General features: G+C 36.8%; 1 protein-coding gene across 4 annotated transcripts in view; it reads left to right on the forward strand.

The window, feature by feature from the left end:
• Positions 1 to 20,557, forward strand: part of Diaph2 (diaphanous related formin 2) — a 678,308-nt gene that overhangs the window by 527,518 nt on the left and 130,233 nt on the right. For 3 of the 4 annotated variants that reach the window (XM_021152792.2, XM_021152793.2, XM_029473659.1), the window contains one exon: positions 17,858 to 17,953. In XM_021152792.2, the coding sequence (XP_021008451.1) occupies positions 17,858 to 17,953 (96 nt within the window). Of the gene's footprint in view, positions 1 to 17,857; positions 17,954 to 18,515; positions 20,546 to 20,557 lie in introns of those variants that run through there. The other variant, XM_029473660.1, reaches the window with a different exon arrangement.

A 20,557-nucleotide genomic window follows, 5' to 3' on the forward strand; every position in this document is an offset into this window, starting at 1 on the left:
TTGTCTCTGTAACTCCTTCCCTGGGTGTTTTGTTCCCAATTCTAAGAAGGTGCACAGTGTCCACACTTTGGTCTTCATTCTTCTTGAGTTTCATGCATTTAGCAAATTGTATCTTACCCAACTGTAACTATACTCTTCATGAGAAAACAGAAAGCAGACTTTTTTTTATTCTCTCATACAATACATTCCATCTGCAGTTTCCATTCCCTCCATTCATCCAGTTTTCCCACACATCCCATATTCTCCAGATTCGCTCCCTTTCCTTTCAGAAAGGAATAGCACTCCCAGGGATATCAATCTAACATATCATAACAAAATTAAGTAAGGCTAGGCACTAGCCCTCATATCAAGGCTGGAACAGGCAATCCTGCTGTAGGAAAATGTTCCCAAGAACAGGTGAAAGAGTCAGAGATACACCCATCTCTACTGTTAGGATTCTCAATAAAACACCAAGCTAACAAACATTGTATATCTGTAGAGGACCTACCATGAACCCATGTAGACCCATGCAGGCTCCATGATTCCTACTACAGTATCTGTGAGCCCCTATGAGCCCTCCTTAGTTAATTCTATGGGCCATGTTCTCTTAGAGTCCTTGACTGCTCTGGTTCCTACAATTTTTCCTCCTTCTCTTACACAGTGTTTCCAGAGCTCAATTCGAAGGGCCCAGTGGGTATCTCCACTTTGGGGGTTCTCCCAGCCTAATATTTGGCTGTGGGTCTCTGCATTTACTCCCATCAGCTAAAGCAGACTTTTGTAACTAGTATATTTCACTGTGTCAAACTTGAAAAGTTTTTCATCATGTTTGGCAACCCTCTCTGATACATAAACAGAGCTTGACTAATCATTATTATTGTCTACAATTTTTCCTTTTTATAAAAAAACTATTGAATTATTCAGTGTTTCTTAAAAGTTCAATGATTTTTATATTTCAAATGCACTTTTGTTTTCAATATATTCACAGCATGCACAGAATCTCACTCACTGGTCCACTGGTTCTAATATTTATTAGAATAATTTTATTTACCATATGTTTGTGTCATTGGAAATGTTAGGAGAAAAAATTGAATTCTGAATGTGAAAGGTCTTTTCTTCTTCTATCAAAAGGAAAAAATGCATTCTCTGACATTAATAAAAGTCATGCTGACGTTCTTTTACAAGAGACTCGCCAAAATGACAAAGAGCATGAAAAATGTAATTAGGTGTTTGGTTGAACTGAGTTGGTTGGTTTGTTCTCCTATCTGATAAATTCAAGTGCACAAAAATAAAATTACAATTAATAAGAAAGTAGAAATGTGGCAGACATATTGATATGCTTGGGAATATTAAAGTAGTTGTCATTATTTTACATGCTTATGGTAGAAAAAATAAATTTGACTTTTTTTTGCAAATGTTGCTGAATTTTCCTCTGAAAGCCACTATAATAATTGGATTTATTTATTCAATTCTCACTGAAGTACTGGCTGAATTAAGTTTCAGAAAAATAAACAAGTATTCTCTATCTCTAAATATATTAACTAATCTATAAAGGTTTGACATTCATTAATGCTTGCTGAGGGAAAAATGAGTTCTGGAGATTGTGTTTTTCTCAGCACTGCATTAACTTACTTCCACAAACCCTGCTTAAGCTTTGATTTCTAAATCTCTCCCCAGTGAAATCATACCTCAAAGATGTTTCATTAAAATGACAAGATAAGCTGTCTTGTATCCCTATGCTGGCTTGAGGAAAAGGGGCCAAATCTAGGAGATCTTGCGAAACTGTTCCTAAATTTTAGGGAAAGAAACAAAGTAGTAACCTCAACCAAAGTAGTCACCATCTCCATCATCAAAATAATAATCCAAAGAGAAAGCTGCTGATGTTCCAAGCCTTGGATTTCTGAGTGATCCAGTTGTCACTGTGTTTACATTATTAACTTGTGCAGACTGAGAATATGGAGTTTATGTTGTGGATTGTAAGAACTGTTAGAAGTCTAGTTTTCTAGTGATCTGTTTTAGAATTGCTTTTTATGTTGTGCTGTATCCTACATGTGTTTGCCTACCTCTCTCTTGTTTGCATATATTTTCTTGCAGGGTTAATAGTAGCTTAAATTGCTTAACTTTGCTTCTAAATCTTATCTCAAACCATACGGAATTGCTGCAATTTGACCACTTTTGACCTATAAAAATGCCAACTTCATATAGTTCAAGCTAATAAAAATCCTAATTCTCCAGTAGAGGGGGAACATCCTACTATTCCATAATCATTTTCAGTTATGGATGGAGCTAAAAATCTACCCTACCCTGGTTGATCATTTATAGGCTATTTGACATTTAAAAGAATTCCACTGCAGAGTTTTGGCATTTAAAAGGAACTTTTAAGTAAGAAGACTTTCTCCTTGTTACTGCACCCTGGGAAACAGACCTTTGAAAAGACACCTAACAGGATACCAGCCTCCCATGGCTATATTTCTTCTGTTTACATAGTATTTCTTCATAGACATATTTGATATGTTGATTAATATAACATTGTTTTTTCTTTATTCCAAATGAATATGCTACGATCATTCTAATTAGATCAAACAATGTTTGAATAACCTGAGTACCAGTATCTAAATGATACCTTATGAGTGAGTGAATGATTAATCAATCCACTGCATCTTAATTATTCCAGGATTGATTCTGATGTAGGAGTTACCTTTTTTTTTTCCACTGTGCTCTCAGTTTAAGGTAAACTTTAAAATATCACCAAATCTCAAAAATTAAAAGATTCCCTAAGTATATTCTCTCTTTTTTTGAAGGCACTGTTAATATGAATGATTACGTGCTAAAACAAACACAGTGATACTTTGAAAGCTCCTTGGGTTTAGTAATTCCTTTAAAGAAATTGTAATCTATCATTTGGCTTCTTTTCCCTAACATAGAATGGCATAGTACTGTAAAATACCCCAGAACACCATATGTCATAAGAGCACACATAGTGTATTTCTTTGAAAGGATGGGGATAAATTTCCCCTATACTAAAAATCACTAGCTGCCATGGACGCTCTGAGTGAAAGATGGTCCTTATCATTTCTTTGTGGGCTGCAATTTCCCTCTGTTTATATAGGCTATAAATAGGACACAAAGCATCCTGAGTGAGATCAGATAGTATGCAAAGATTTTAGAGATGAGTTTAGATGAACAAATCATAAAAGGAACACAGTATTACCTTGACCTAAATCTTTGCCAAGAGCTTTTGGTATCCTCTCCTATACCCTTTGGCAAATGCCATTTTTTATTTGGAGAGGGAAAATAATTATGAATAGTAAAAAAAAAATTACTGTTCAGTGGATAAGCCAGATAAAGTCTTGAATACCTTATTTAATAAAATCACTAGTGTTCTCCTTTATGATAGATTTGTCTGAGGCAATCTATAAGCATATGGACCTTACTAAAACAACTGCCTTACTAGACCCTTGACTCCTACGAGTATTTGATCCATGCCTAAAGCATAACGTGAAAGTTGGCTAGTATTAATTATTAATATGCAATATTTTTCTCCTTTGCCATATTATGTATCAAATAAGCAGAGATTTTTTTTCCAAAGAAGATTTTATTTCTTCTCTGCTTAAGCAGCAAAGCTCTTTAGTAAGTACAAATTCTCTTCCAATCTGACCTGCATCAAGGGAACAAGCATACATTACCTTAGGAGGATCTCCTGATAGTTCCTTCTGCGTTTGATCTGGGATCATGCACTGAATAAGTGCTCAGTGGTTCTACACTGATACCTTGGAAGAGTTCATGAAGAATAGGCTGAGAGACTGATGACTAAAGCAGTGCTTCCTTATCACACTCTCCAGAGCCAGCTGTTTTAAGAACCAGAGCCATAGCCACAATCAGTTTGAAATCATAAATCTTTTCTAGTTAGTCACAACCACACACACACACACACACACACACCCAAACACACACAAACACTGCTCATTCTCACTGGGCATTATGACATACGTCTGTAATCCAGGCACTAGGAATTCATGTAGGAGAATCAGGAGGAGTTCAAGGCCAGTCTGGGCTACATAGAGTTTAAAGCCTGCCTAAATAAATAATAGTTCCCCTCAAAACTCTGACTAGAGACCTATCCATTTTAATACAGTATAAAAATAGTTATGGGAGTGGTGCAGCAGAAGTCTGATAAGATAGCATAGTTGTTTTATAGCATAGTATATGAGAGAAGCCATGGGGGTTCTTGAATTAAAATCAAAGCAATACAAAGGTCAAATATACATCTCAACCTAAAGCATTTGTGATGTTGAGTTCTAAGGAATGATGAGCTCTAAATGCCAACTTTTCCTCAGTTTTGCTAGCTTTTAATGGGGTGTTTAGTAGGGTACTTCGTGGGGTATTAATATTATTTATGACTTCATTTTAAAAGATGCACAAATAACAGAGTTTAACACGATTATATCTCTAAGGTATTTGATGTCTTTTTTGTAATTCTGTGCCATTTCCTTTTACCCAATCAACCCACATAATTCAATGGAACCCATAGTTTTTGCTCACCAGACTGTAACTATAGGTTTTTCTCTAAGGAATCATCATCCTATGTTTTATTGTCCTGTGTTCGTGGACATTCGGAAGGGTTTAATTTTAGAAACCTTGAAGTTGGAAAAGCTTTGCACCAAGAAAAATTTTAAAATACTAAGTGACTTAATTATTATTGCCTTGATTTTTTTTCTTGAAAGTAGGAATGGAAGAAAGGAAGGGAGAGAGGGAGGAAGGAAGGGGGAAAAGGTGAATTAGGTTAATTCTTCTGATTTTTATACCAAGACTTGCAAATCTTGCAGCAAATCTTTCCTTTTTCCATATTGTTCCAATGATGTAAATTGCAATGTTAAGAAGTGGTGTTTATATACTACAAGTGTATATCTTCAGCTCTTTTCCCGAGGCAAGAGTCCCAGGTAGCCCTTTATGCTTTGCAGTTCAGGCTTTGTATTCCTCTATTGGTTTCAAATCGGATGGATTGTTTTGTAATCTGAAGACATCCATCCATAAGATAGTATGCCTGTAAATGGTAGCTTTAATTAAAGAGTTTTTCACTCAAAAGTCTCTCCACCCATCTTTCAATCAGTTCGTCTTTACTTTAGATGGCATAGGAAGCTATTGGACTCAAAGATACAACAATAGTTAGTTGCCAAGTCACAGAAGAGAAAACAAAAGTAAATGTTATCAGTAGGTACACATGTGTAGAGTATATGGGTACATAACAATGGAAATAAAAGATATTGAAGAAAAGGACTGGAGATGTAGCTCATTAGAAATATGAAAGGCCATAGTTTTGATAGCCACCACTGCAGAAAGAATGAAAATATTATTTGTTTAGCTTAAGATGATGGTAGCTGCCTGTAATTCTTGCACTCAGGAAGCTGATGCAGAAGAATTGTGAATTCCAGGCCAGACTGGGATGCCTGTATAGCCTCTGTCTTAATGCAACAGTAATGACAATAGAACATTGAGATGATAACAGTAGTGAAGGACTATTGTACATTCAAGGATAGCATCTTGGCTGCAGATTGGAATCGTGTATCAATTCTCTGAGCAGCTTGATCACAGAGCTGCTTTGAACTCTTTCATGCTCCTCCTTATTCCTGCACAGATCCTTACAATGACTGAATCATTTATCAAAACCATTTAACATCTGTCACAAACTGTTAAATCAGTAGTTTTTTTTTAAATGGTAGACATTCCCTGTTTTCTTTATCTTCCTTCTGAGCTTCTAAGTCACTGAAGGATCTCAATTCTTCAGAAGTAAAAAGAGAGCAGTGGGAGTAGTAGCACAGATTGTCACCATCTTGCTCCTTCAATAGCCTATATCCCCCCCCCCAAAAAAAAACCCCTTAACAGTAGTGAGTGAAGACTCTTTAGAATACATATTAGATTGATATGGAAACTACAACCAGACACCTCTGGGAAAGGGCATTTGGTGTCCCATGTCTAGAAGCAGTGGTAACAAAAAACAACCAACCAACCAACCAACCAACCTACCAACCAACCAACAAACAAACAAAACAATTTTGTATTTATACCTCTTCTTAGATGAGAAGTCTTAAATTACCTATTTGTTTTGTTTGCCTCTTACCCAAACTGATTTTGCCTTTTAAAAGAGAAACATTGTTGTTTTGTCTAAAAATGACTGTAGTGGGTATTGGAGTTGGAGAGATGGCTCAGCAGTAAAGCTTTTGCAGAAGACCTTAGTTCAATTCCTAGCATCCATGTCAGGTTTCTTACTACCAGAGTTTCTAACACCTCTAAGCATCCACCTTCTTTTGGGGAACATACATTCATATGCACAAACCTGCGCAGGCACGCACACACACATTTAAAAATAATAAAAATAAATTTTATAAAATGTTCAATATATTACTGAATATGAAGTGGCTATTTATAAAGGATGCATCAGTGTGCACTCTCCAATTAAAATGCTCAGAAAAATACAGAGGCACGGGAGATGATTCAGTTAAAGTGCTCAAATTGCTCTTAAAAGTAAAGAAAATATCATATGCTACACACAACAGTGTCAAAAATTCAATCAATTTTCAATCCTACCTCCATGTAAGCAAAGTGTGATCCCCAGAACCAACTTAAAGATCCAGAGTCAGATAGCTAGAGTATGCACTAGAGAAGCAGAAATACCAGAGACCCTACCTAAACAAGGTGGAATGTGAGAAGCTATTCTGGAATACTGTCCTGTGACCTCTCTACAAGTGTGCTGTGTCAAGTGCATGACAACCCTACCCCACTGCTGCACACACTTATTTATTTAAAAAATTAGAAAATTTCATATACACATGAACTCCCTGCATCTAAGAGTTGCTATGCAAATCTATGGAGTGAGAAGGAATATATGCTAATAAAAACAGTGAAGTTATTAATTGCCTTTCTGCGGTTGCACAGGAACTTGGTGGGAAAGGTGATTCATTATAGAATCTGAAAAGCAAGAGAAGAACAGTACAATTCGAAAGTTAGATTGACAGCTGATGAATTGTCCACTTACTCCTTGCATGTCAACCATCAGCAATTAAGAGTTGCAGTCCCTTCCTTTACAACATGTTTTTATATACCTGGCAGTGGACTACCTTTTCTGTTGGATTTGGGACATTTGTTACAACTGCCTGGGTATATTCTCATAATGGCAGGCTTTGCAAAGGCATTTCCACTCCACACTTAGCTGTACCTGTGCTAGACACAAAGGAACATGCAAAGAAGCTTTTTGGATAACTATTAAATTCAAGCAATCACTTCCAGGTATACTAGCTTGTAGATGGCTGTCTTCAGATTACAAATGATTCATATCTTACCCTATTTGAAACTAGCAAAGAAACACAAAACCTGCATAGCAAAGCATGAAGGACGGCCTATGGACTCGTGCCTCAATGAAGGAGCTGAAGCAAGCAATTCTAGTATATATGAGCACAATTTGATATTGTAGTTTGTTCTCACTTACTTTCCATGATGGTGAAGCCTGATTTATTTGACTGGCTCTTGCAAAGGTCCTTCAATGCCTCAGAAGCAAATTTGAAGATCCATATAGTGTTTCCATTGGCAGCATGTGCTCTAGAGCAGGATGGACAACTTTTCTATAAAGAGCTGACTGCTAAATACTTTATGTTCCACTAGCCCTAAAGTCTATGTCACAACTAAATTCTGTTCATATAGTACAAAAGCTGCCATAAATGAGGCATTATATATGCCAGCAAGATTTTGCTGAAGGGACCCTAGTATAGCTGTCTCATATGAGGCTATGCCAGGGCCTAGCAAATGCAGAAGTGGATGTTCACAGTCATCTATAACATGGAACACAGGGCCCCCAATGGAGGAGGAGCTAGAGAAAGTACCCAAGGAGCTAAAGGGATCTGCAACCCTATAGGTGGAATAACAATATGAACTAACCAGTATCCCCCCCCCCCGCCCCCCAGAGCTCGTGTCTCTAGCTGCATATGTAGCAGAAGATGGCCTACTCGACCATCACCGGGAAGAGAGGTCTCTTGGTATTGCAAACTTTATATGCCCCAGTACAGGGGAATGCCAGGGCCAAGAAGTGGAAGTGGGTGGGTAGGGAAGCATGTTGGGGAGGGGGGTAATAAGGAACTTTCGGGATAGCATTTGAAATGTATATAAAGAAAATATCTAATAAAAAATTTTAAAAATGATGCATTATGAATGAAAGTGGCTGTGTATGGAAACAAGATGGTGGGGATTGAAAGTTGAATTTCTGACATTGTTGTGTAGCATATGATATTCTTCTTTACTTTTAATAAGCCATTCAAGAAATAAAAACTATCGTTGGCATAGAGGTTGTAACAAAATGGAGACAAGTTGCTAGTAACTATCAGAGCTAGGGTTCATCCTTACTCAAGGCATTTGTGTTCTTTTGTTGGTTCTCTCTGTCTGGCCATTCTCAGTTCCATGAACCAGAGAAATTCAATTATCTATCTTTGCTTTGGTTTCTTTGCCTGAAAAACAAAATGGAATCTAATTTTAATTGGGTTTATATTGTGTGGTTTATATTAGGCTCTCAGTAAATGCTAGATGTTATCAATATTCCTACCTCCAAAAAATCTTTGCCTTATCTTATCTGAAAGACTTGCTTTCCTTACTTTTCTTTTCACTAGTGTTTCATGCCCTTAGTAAATGATTGATTCTGATAAAACACACAAAGTATTTCAAAGGTCTCTTTGAAATATTAATTATTGGATGTGAGATATTTTACCAGCAGCATCAACAATGTTTTTTCCTGGTAAAAATTAACATTCAGGTTTATTGGGTGCTTGTTTATTTATAGAACACATAATTTTCAACTACAAATATTTCTAGCATATAGGTAACTGAAGAGAAAATGAGTAAGCATAAACATTATTTTTTAACTACCATTTCCTATTAAGCTCTCTTTCCTCAGGCAAGCTGCCAGAAATGTGCCTCTGGCCAAAAAGTTCCTACATAGAAAGTCTACCATTAGAAATCTATTCATTTGTGTTAACAAGCTTCTCTTTAAGATGCAAATATATCAGGCATCCTTAATTCTCCAACTCAATTTCCCTGATAAACTCTTACAGAGCACACATGTAAGTAATTGGGGCAAAATCAACTAAGGGCTCCTCGTTCATGGGTTTAGAATGAAATTTCCAAATACCTTATGACATTATCCATCCCCCCCCAATGTATATCCCATGACTCTACATACCTAAAACAGTTCCCTTAAGTTGAAAGTATCTCAAAAGAATGCTATGCACTTTGATGTTTATGTGGACTCTGTGGTTTACTTCATTGGTGGAAATGCATTGCTCATCTGTTCTGACAATGAGATAAGGTAACGAAAGGAGTATAAGTATACTTTGTGGAACATTCTGTCCCCCTCCCCTTCCCCATACTTGTAATTTTAAGTACAGGAGTTTAATTATGTAAACGTCCAGAACCTGGGAATGCAGTGTTTTTCTATTTTCTCTAGCAAATGTTATTCACTGTATAGTATAATCATCGAACTGCCCCAGCTTAGCTCAGGGTTTTTGGCGGTTTCTTCTAAGCTCCAGTGATTGCAAGTTTTTCAGATCCTTTTGAACAGGAGCATCTGCCTTTGTCGCTTCTCTTAGAACACCATGCTTTCTATTTATCCCTGCTTTTAATCTCTTTGGAATAATATCTTGATTCTTTTTACCACAGTTTCTGTCTGTAAATCACTTCATAAACCATTATCGTAGGGACCATCTGCTGGTTTGTCGAAATCACCATTAACTTCTTTAAAATTAAAACACAAACCAGAAAAATCCTGACATCAGTTAGTGGCATTCTAGGTGCTGTGGACTACAATGCACATCGTTCAGGATTCTTTTACATCTGTGAAGTCAGTTTGATTTCTCTTATTTCTGACTCACATGTGGTGCTACTCTTAGGCTTAGCCGGATATATTAATGTTTGCAGCATGATGTACTGTTTTCGCCATATTGCAGGGGCATTTCTTGGTCTTTATTCTCTCCTGTTGTTCCAAGTTAAACTGTGAGAGCTATTTATCAGCCCAGGGCCTTCATTTTTTGTGGATTCCTGAGAAAAGATTTTGTTTGCTTCTTCTTTGATAAGTGAGCAGTTTTCTAATTCTGTGTCCTGTGCAAAGCCATACATAATGCACATGTTCTTAATCTGGACCATGATAGATTATGTGAGAAAGATTGACTCTAACATTGCTTCTTTTTGTGCTCCACTTGTCACTGCCTTTTTTTTTTTTTTTCAGGCACCAAATAAATAACCATTTATTCAGTAGAGTAAGTACATTAGACTAGATTTCAGAGTGTTTGAGGAACTCAGTTTGGGGTCCCTTACATTATTGAATATCAACACTATAAAAGACACTCTATCAAATCACATCATTTGGGGCTGGAAAGAGGGCTCAGTGGTTAAAAACATTGCTCTTGCAGAGAACCCAGGTTCAGTTCAGAGCAGCATGACAGCTCACAACCATCTGTAACTCTAAATCTAGCTCAGAGTAGTCTGTAACTCCAATTCCTGCTATCATCTTCTGGCCTCCACAGGCACTGTAGCTTTGTGTTACACATGTATACATGCAGGCAAAACACCCATACACATAAACTAAAACTAAGGGAAAAAGTGATGGCAAATAAGTGCATTGTAGTGTCTTAGAGTTATATGAGCACTTTCCAAGTCAGATCCTTATCCTGAGCCTTCATAGTCTTCTTGAGAGGTCTTGAGTTATAGAAACTTGAATAATGTAAAGAACATTTTTAATGATATCTTCTTTTTTTTTTAGGTATTTTCTTCATTTACATTTCCAGTGCTGTCCCAAAAGTCTCCCATACCCTCCGCCCCCACTCCCCTACCCACCCACTCCTACTTCTTGGCCCTGGTGTTCCCCTGTACTGAGGCATATAAAGTTTGCATGACCAATGGGCCTCTCTTCCCACTGATGGCCAACTAGGCCATATTCTGATACATATGCAGCTAGAGACACGAGCTCTGGGGGGTATTGGTTAGTTCATATTCTTGTTACACCTATAGGGTTGCAGATCCCTTTTGCTCCTTGGGTACTTTCTCTAGCTCCTCCATTGGGGGCCCTGTGATCCATTCAATAGCTGACTATGAGCATCCACTTCTGTGTTTGCTAGGCCCTGGCATAGTCTCAAAAGAGACAGCTATATCAAGGTCCTTTCAGCAAAATCTTGCTGTTCCTCCTGTGATTCTGTTATCCTCTATCAGCAGACCTCGAGACTAGATCTCTCCTGATTTTCAGTGGTCCGACCACCCTCTGCAGGCAAGCTCTCCTCTTTCAGGGAAGGTGCAGAGATATCTGGCGTTCAGACCTGCCACCTGGCAAAAGATGAAGGCCTGAAACAGGGCCTGTCCCAGAAGCTGTTAGCTTCTGTAATCCACACTCTCACCGGCACAGACTTCCCTACGAGGGATCCGGGAACCAAGATGGCTTCCCCAGGTGTTCCAGCAAAGCCCTCCCGGGCGGGAAGGACACCTGTCCTCTGGCAGGAAAGGTGCCCAGATGTCTGGAGCCCAAAAAGGGGTCTGCCTCAGAAGCTGTCCTCTAGGAACTTTGGGAGTGTTCCGACTCCTCGTCCAAGTGACCTGGTTCTGGTGCCTACAGGAAGGGACTTATGACCCTGGTCAGATCGGGGTGTCTACTTCCCTAATGCTGGTCCCGTGCGATTGGAATGGAACAGATGATGTGTTCCACTCACTGGTGGTCCTAAGATCGTGTGGAGAGTCCTCTTGGGACCTTTGGTGTGTCTGCCGACTCTGCTCCCAAGGTGACCCGGTGCTGGTGCAGACTGGAAGGGACTTCTTGTCACTGCCTTCTTATGCAGTCAGCTTCCTTTCTACTGCTGATGCCCTTGCTCACCAAACCAATTTGACTTTTCTACATAGGCTTTTACCAAATGTGTCCAAATGGACCAAGTTGGCCCATGCTTTTAAGCAGAACAATATGTGCCACTGTGGACTAAATGCTATTCTTTTTTCACCATTGATTTCTCTCTCATGATGGTCTTTTTTGTAGACTGCTATGAGGCTGGTCTTGAATGTCACCTTCAGTACACTACCTTCCTCAGAAGATCTAACCATGGATTTTTTAGAGTTGCTTGAAGCCCTTTGGATCTGCTTCCTTTGATAGTCTAAGCCCATTTATATCTGTTCTCTGATCATTTCTATCTCACCATAAACGTGGGTCTTTCGAAAGGTCTTTCTCTCCTCATGGCTTATCATGCTGGACATACCTACTCTCTCAAGTGACTATGCTGATTCAAAATTACCTCCACTTCTTTCCTTATTGAGATTTGTTTGAGCTGGGAGTAGGGATGGAGTTCAATGGTCGAGTTCTTGCTCAATAAGCACAAAGTGCAGGTTTTAAACCCCATACCATAAAAATATATAAGAGGAAAGAAAAGGCTTGAGAGAAGGCTCAGCAGGTAAGAACACTGACAGGTTTTCCAGAGAACCTGTGTTTGATCACTAGCACCTACATGGTGATTCACAACCATCTGTAATTCCAGTTCCAGGGGATCCAATACCCTCTTTCGTCCTCTACGGTCACCAGGCACGCAGATGGTACACAGACATGCATACAGGCAAAACACCCATACTAAAACAAACATAGTAAAAATAAATACTAAAATCAATTGTAAAGCATATAATAACAACAGTCAAAACTAATATCAGTAGTTTCCGTGGGTTTTAGAGATAAGAAAGAGAGGGTGGTTCTGTCCTTGACGGTGGTGGTTACATGTGTATGTATCTATCTATTGAAACACTTCAAACTGTACACCTGTTGATGGCTTCTATTGCTCTTTCATTTACATGTAACTACAATACCTAAATCACTACAGAAATTTAATGGTTTTGGAGGCTTTATTTGAGCCTTACTGATTCATATCTTCTATCCATGTTTGTCTAGTTCTTAGAAAGTGTAGTTGAAATTTTATAATTAATATATACAAGTACTATCTCATATAGCAGGGTCCTAGCCTCAGTAAGAAACATTTTTTTTCGTGGTCACTTACTACTAGTTGATATTGACTTTCTTCCGTTTTGACAATGATCTTCATTTGTAAATGGAAAATTTGAGAAAACTATAATGAAGTCATTTCATTATGCTCAGAGTTTTAAGATTTTAGGAAATTACATCCTTAATCTGAACCTCTCCCAAATTGGAAACTTCTGAAAATACTTGGATTTTAGATTAGATATGCTCAACTGATAAAATATACACAAATATTATAAAATCCAACAAACTGTGAAAATTAAATCATCTATCCCCAAGCATTTAAGATAAAGTACATTGAACTCATATTATGTTTAGATTAGTAATTCTTAAGCCTAGTGAACTAGAGTGCCATCTTCAATAATAGAAGTGCCCATTACACTGTTTAGTTAATAGATAAAGAATATTTGAATTAACAGTACTTGATACCAGAATGAAAGCAAAGAATTGTAAACGGTAAAGCAACAATATTTATGGAAGACCCATAACTCTTATGTCAGACATTCAACTGTCACACATAGTATAGTTAACAATATAAGTTATATGTTCTCATTTTCTTATAATTTTCTTTGCTCTTCAACTTCCATAGAAGGGTACAAAGGTATTGCAAGATGGATGGTACAAATACAATGTCTTTGAAGTACTCCAGAGGAGCCCTAAGATTAGGTATCCCTAATCTATTATAATGAACTCAGTGCAAAGCTACATTTGCCCTGGAGAAACATATAACTTATTTTTAAAGCAGACAAACCTACCATTCACCTTAGAAGCTTTGTGTCATGTAAGACTATTGCCATAAAAATAGATTTTTAAAACATTTAGAAATTGTGAGAAGCCCATAGAGAATTCTCTCACATCAGTATGTGCTAGCCATCAGGGAATAGTTTTGCACAAAAGCATAGCAGAGAATATTAATTTACCTAGTGTTTATTTTAATCCATAGCATCTCCAAATACTTTTGGGGAAATAAGTCAATACCATGTTGGTTAACTTTAATGCTGAAAATGGAGCTTCACCATCTACTGAATGATAAATCCCATGGGAAACATGAGGCAGAAGGTGTCACCCACACCTTTCCTTTCATCAGATGAGAAACTGCTCACAGGCCTGAGACTGCATGCAGCAGGCCTAGCTCCTCAGTGTTCTTGGTGACTGTGTAAGGAGAGATTATAAAGTGAACTGTTGATTGTTACTTCTCAGCCATACCCACATATAATCATATCAGTTGCTAAAAAGCATTACAAAATTACCTCGTGATATTCCTTTACTTGGCAAAATAAGTACTGTTCATTTTTTAAAAAGCAGCTTTTCTGTGTTTAATATTCTTCTTTTATGATAGAAAATGAACACATTGTCCCATTGAGTTAACTTTGTACACAATAAAAAGTCACTCACTACTAATTACATATAAATATGAATTCATAGTTATACGAACTTGGAAATTTTAAGTGAACTATCATTCTCACACAATTCAATCACAAACCAAATTTCACTTAAATTCACTCAAAATGAAAAGTAACATTTTTCCAGTGGCCATAATGGTTTTCATTTTGTTTTGGAAGAAATAAAGATTGGCCCTGTGATTATATTTGTAAAACTTAGATCTGTGAAGGTTGGACATTCTATGAGAATCACTCAGCTTCTTTTAAAGTTAGCATGGAGCAGATGAAAATGTAATGGACTGAAGAAATGTCATTCTTCTCTTTGATAAGTGTAAGATGTTTATAAAAATCTGTTCTTACTGTTCCTGTTGTGGTTTTTGAAGCACTATATAGTATATGTGTTGACAACAGCAACAGTATCACCCCCAGGGTGTGAGTGCTGTGTAATGAGAAAAAAAAAAAATTGATGGTTATAATGGTTTACGACTTAGTTAAATATAACATAACATAAACAGATAAGCAGTAGTCCATGATTTTAAATCTTCTTGTTGCTGCTGCTGATGTTATTTTTCTCTTTCTTTCTTTCTTTCTTTCTTTCTTTCTTTCTTTCTTTCTTTCTTTTTTTCTTTCTTTCTTTCTAAGATGGGGATTCTCTGTGTAACCCTGGATCACTGGCTTGCTTTCTTTCCTTCTTTCTTTCTTTTTTCTTTCTTTCTTTCTTTCTTTCTTTCTTTCTTTCTTTCTTTCTTTCTTTCTTTCTTTCTATCTATCATTCTTTCTTTCTTTTGTTCTAAGATAGGGATTCTCAGTGTAACCCTGGCTGTTCTGGAACTCACTCTGTAGACCAGGTTAGCCTCAAATTCAGATATCCACCTGCCTCTACTTCCATAGTGCTGGGGCTAAAGCCATGCACCACTACCACCAGCCATGCCTCTAAATCTTAAGAAAGGTAAACATCTGGGAAAATACGGAAATGTGTCTGAGTGAGGAAAGGAATGATGTTGAGAAATGTGCTATATCATAATAGTTCACAAAACACTAGTGAACAGGATGGATCTTTGCCATATTTTTGTTTGTATTCCATATTTTTACTCTAACCAAAGTAGACTATCATTAAAGATTTTTAGTGAAACATTATCCATCATGCTATATTATAAAATTTCATATTTTCATTTAACTTATAGAAACCGTAAATATATGCCATTTGGCACACTGTTCTGTGCACTTGTTTGTACATGCTCGTTTATGCAGTCTTTAGAATTGCCATTTTCACAAGACCACATGAGATCCACTTGCATTGTTACCCTCTCATTGTTCTTTAGCTGGATAAATTTCTTCTCCATGATTTCTTCTCCAGCATTCCATACTTCTTTTCATGACTTCTGGTTAAATATTGCAGTTAAGAGACTGAAGAGAACACTTAGGAGATACAAGTGCTTGCTGTGAAAGTGAAAGCAAAAGGACCCAAATTTGAATCCCCAGAACTCATCTCAAAGCCTTCCATAATAAATTAAGTGCCCAGAATTCCAACATTTCTATAGTGAGGTGGGAGGCAGAGGTAAGCAAGTTGCCTGAAGCTCTATTACTGGCAAGCCTGGTGTTAAGTAGGCCCAATGGAGACACACACAAGAAAAAGAATTTGTCTCCAGCAAGGGAGAAAGTGAAGACAGACACTCTGAGGTTCTTATCTGGCTTCAATATAGGCTTTGTTCTTAGACATTTCTCCACCTTGTGTTTTACCATAGTGCTTTTTGGCGAACCTCTCTAAAATTCCAGTTCGATCAAATAACATGGCTTCCTACTGCTTTTAATTGTACTGATCAATATGGTGACCACAAGGCACATGTGCTGTTGAATTCCAGCTAATCAGAACTAAAGTGTACAAAAGAAAATATGCACGAGATCTAAGACTTGGTCTTATAAAATATGTCAAGTATCTCATTATTTCTAAATATATTTTCTTTAATCTGAATGACTTAAGATTTATACTTTAGTCCCTTTACATATCATTTGATGTCTAAGTTTCCTTATTCATACCTGTAAAGAACAATCTGACAAATTTCAAATTTAAAACATTTAATACATAGAATTTAATTATTCCATCTATACTATTACTTTGTTATTCTTTTAGATATTGATTGATGATTTAAATATGTCACTGATCTTAATATTTAAAAACCATAGTCACTTTTTCTCTAATAGCTGGGAGTATGCTCTCTGTTACATTTTCACCAGACATTGGTTTGGAGAACCTCTATGTTTCCTTTCCATTTGTATTAAATATTCTGTCTTAGATAGCTTATTTTAAAAGGATAAATAATTACAACATTGAAGAAGTTTCAAATCAAATGAAGAGCATAGTAATTTTAGCTTATTCTTATGCTATAAGAGAAAATTTCATGTAATATGATAGTGCGTCTTAAAGCAAAATAAGATTTGAATTTAATCTTATACTGGAATGGGAGATCATATCTTCTTCCTTAACCTCCATTCTTTTCTTATCTTCCCTACTTGCAAATATCCCATACTCCAGATTTACTTCATAGGAGCTACCTAGGTAGGGTTCTTTTCATCAGCTAGACAATAAGGCATGAGAAGACTCAGGTCCCTGTGGGTTCTATACAGCACAGTAACTTCCCTGTCAACAGACACTCTATTATAAATACTGTTAGGAATATCAGGAATGTGCTTGATGGCCAGAGCTGTCAAAGAGTACAGTGTAATGTCTTAAATGTTGTTCCTGTTAGGAAATTCCATCAACATTCTTTGAGTATTCTCCATTCTTGTTTCTAATAATTCTTTCCTATAAGTAAAGTCTTTAGGCATGAACCAGCATTCTAAAAAGCAAATGAGATTTTTTTTTTTTTTTGGCTGATGTCTCTCAATATAAAATATGGCCTTTCAGGTGTTATGGTCACCTTTTCTTTATAGAATGTCAGCAATTCAAAATGAGTAAAGGATATGGATTAGGTAAGAATTGAATGCAAATGTGTTTTGCAAGTAGTGCTTTTTGAGATAATCTCAGATGATGGTTGAATGCTGATGGTATTAATACAATCAGTATTTAACCTTGTATAACTCTGCTTCATCAAATCGCGCCCTGCACATTGATTGCATTAAGCCAGGTCAGTGGTTTCTTGCTTAGGAATATCTTAGAAGAATCTTAACAGGAAGGCAGCAGTAGCTGATCAGCTACTGTTTATTTGCATACTGAGTGTGTCATCAATAATACAAAAGACAAGGTCTTTAAGTTGAAAGAACAGTGGGATTGGCATGAATTTTGCTTAATGGTGCGTAATAAGCAAAGTAGTCTGTGATGCTAGAAACTGACAGGAGCCATTAAGTTAAAACAGATATATGTCTTTAATTTAAGGGTATTATGTAAATCTGACAGGAGTTTTTCCCTTTATTTTCCTGTAGTTTAACTTTAATTGCTGTAAGATTAATTCTGATTTCTCTCATCCTCCAGAGGGTGATGAGACGGGAGTGATGGATAATCTTCTGGAAGCCCTACAGTCAGGTGCAGCATTCAGAGACCGCAGAAAGCGAATTCCAAGAAATCCAGGTAAGACCCACTGTAGCTTACATAGTTTGGTGATATGTGAATATTCTACATCAAGTCCCTCTTCCATAAAAGGAAAGTGTACTTTCTCAGAAACATGTTTTGTTTTGTTTTTTGTTTGTTTGTTTGTTTTGTCAGTTGATCTCTGGTTATATGTGGAATCTGAGTAGGCCCCTACAACTAACAATTTTGCAAGTTTTAACCCTGTAAATATATCTTATACACTGTGTACTTTGAAAAAAATCAGAAATTAGGAATCCCACTGTGTTTAATATTAAATATTTTAATTGTTATTTTATGAGCATGGGGCTTAGGTAGAAGGTGATTAAAAACCATAAACGTAATTAAATCATTAAAAATAATTGACTCAAGAGTGTTATATTAGCTCTTCTCCGGTAAGGAAACTAAGTCAGTGTTTGTTTATGTAGTTGAGTTTTGGTTTTCACTATAATGTGATGCCCAGTATTATTAATAGTGGGAGAATCGCCATGATCCTCAAAACTCAGAGAGTACTGGATCAATTGTTTGCTTATTTTGTTGTTGTTGTTGTATTGTTTTGTAACAGATCAGGTTATGGCGTGAAAGCTGCTCTGCGTGGGGAGCTACATAAATGAAGCAGGACAAGTAGAACTTGGTCTCAGTTGAAACCATGTGGGTGTAAGAAATTGTAACTGCTTTCAGGATAACCAAATCAGCTTGTCTGATCACTCTCTCCAAGATCACTTCCTCATATGTTCTTTTCATGTCTTTCTAGATCTAAGGGGGAAAAAAACTAGGCAGGTTGAATTTATGTTTCCCCTTCTATTTGGACAAGTAAAGAAAAAAAGAAAAAATAATACCTAATATGCAAATGCTACTCATTTTAAATTAGTATACTTGACTTAACTAGCTTCTACTCCCCAGAAGTGTTCTGTGTTTGGACTTAAAGTTATTATATATTAATAGAATAGACACTGGTAGCCATTGAACTTCATCAAATAGAGAGAAAGAGTGATACTTAATGCTGAGTTGTCCATAAAAGCTTTGGGCAATGCTGAACTTCATAGCTATAGCCCATGGAAGCTACATTCATATTTTTCCCATTTGGATAAATTCCCTGTTTGGGTAATGGTTAATGTTCCACATTTGCCCTACCTAGAAGGCTTAAAGAGATTAACTTAGTGAAGATTTGATTGAGAGGAGAATAGTACTTTGACTGGCAGTTGAGACTACTTTATGTATATAAAGTCATTAAAGATGCTCTCTAACAGTTTTGTAAAACATAAAAGAATTTTAAAAGACTGTTTATATGTTCATAATTAGTTTTTAAAGTAATATTATATGGCAGATGTTAAGAGAAGTACCTCAGACATGTAGGAGACATTCTACCATCATCCATCTGTGTAAACTGCTGACTACATACTATCAGAGTCTTCTCCCATTCATTCGGAGTTATACTAGCAATTCTAGTTGGTGAAAAGCAAACTGAAATAATGTTTTAAACAATATGTCTCTGCTAAGAAACTAATAAAGTTTATAAATTAAAGCATGTTGTTCGGGGCCATCCGAAAAGTGTTATTATCTTCTAGTCTATATTCACTAAACATATTCATTTGCTAAAGCCCAAGCTTGATAAGTCTCATACCACATTCTGGTTCCAGAGGGCCTATATGAGACAGAGATATACTTCATCAGTGGATTTTCCATAGGATTTATACCAAAGACAATATAGTGCTGATGATTGTGAAAACACAGAAATATTCACAAACAATGTAATTATACTGATTCCATGTCATCGAAATTGTGATATCTTTTGGTTTGTTGGTTGCCAGTATAAGCAAATGAAGTTATACCAACAACAACAACAAAACATAATCCATTTATCTCTCTTATAGTCATTCCTAGTAGGAAGAGCCAAAGCAGACATTCTGAGTTAAAAAGAAACTAGAAGGCCTTTGGAGGTAGGACAGATGAGAAAGAAAATGAATCATAAGCCAACAACAGCAAAAAAAAAAGTCCTCCCTGCCTTTTTCTAGAAGCAGAACTGGGGACTTATGCAGTTCTCTACCTGTCTTTCATTTCTGAGCTCGATCACCTTGACCTGCCAGTTCCATAGTTTCTTAGTTACATGGTTTGGTTCCATTCCAGTATCACCCTGATTTGATATTCTAAAACTTTCCCCCCATTCTACACTGGAAATTCTGGCCCTTTACCATAGCTTCCATTTCAACATGATAAGATAAAAGCAGAAAAGCAAAATTAGGAAAAATACTAATTGCCCAAGGAAGGAAAAAGTTTGAAAAGACAGCCCAGCCCCCCCAAATATCATCTCAAACTATAGCCAAATGACCAGGAGCAATGAAAATGTGCCATTCTACCACTGTGTATGTTATTTCTGCTCTTACCACTTTCAGATAGAATTACTGTATGCAAACCCAGATATGTACCACTGAGATTCAAATTCCAAAACTGTTTTCGATTCCATGTTTAAACACATGAAGCACTAGAAAATCAAAGTGTCAATAAATTATATGATTAGTTGCCAGTTTTCACCATGGAACCGATTATCTTCCTTCCCCCGCACACACACACACACACACACACACACACACACACACACACACACAC

Source organism: Mus caroli, chromosome X (genome assembly GCF_900094665.2).
Source record: "Mus caroli chromosome X, CAROLI_EIJ_v1.1, whole genome shotgun sequence".
Lineage (NCBI taxonomy): Eukaryota > Metazoa > Chordata > Mammalia > Rodentia > Muridae > Mus > Mus caroli.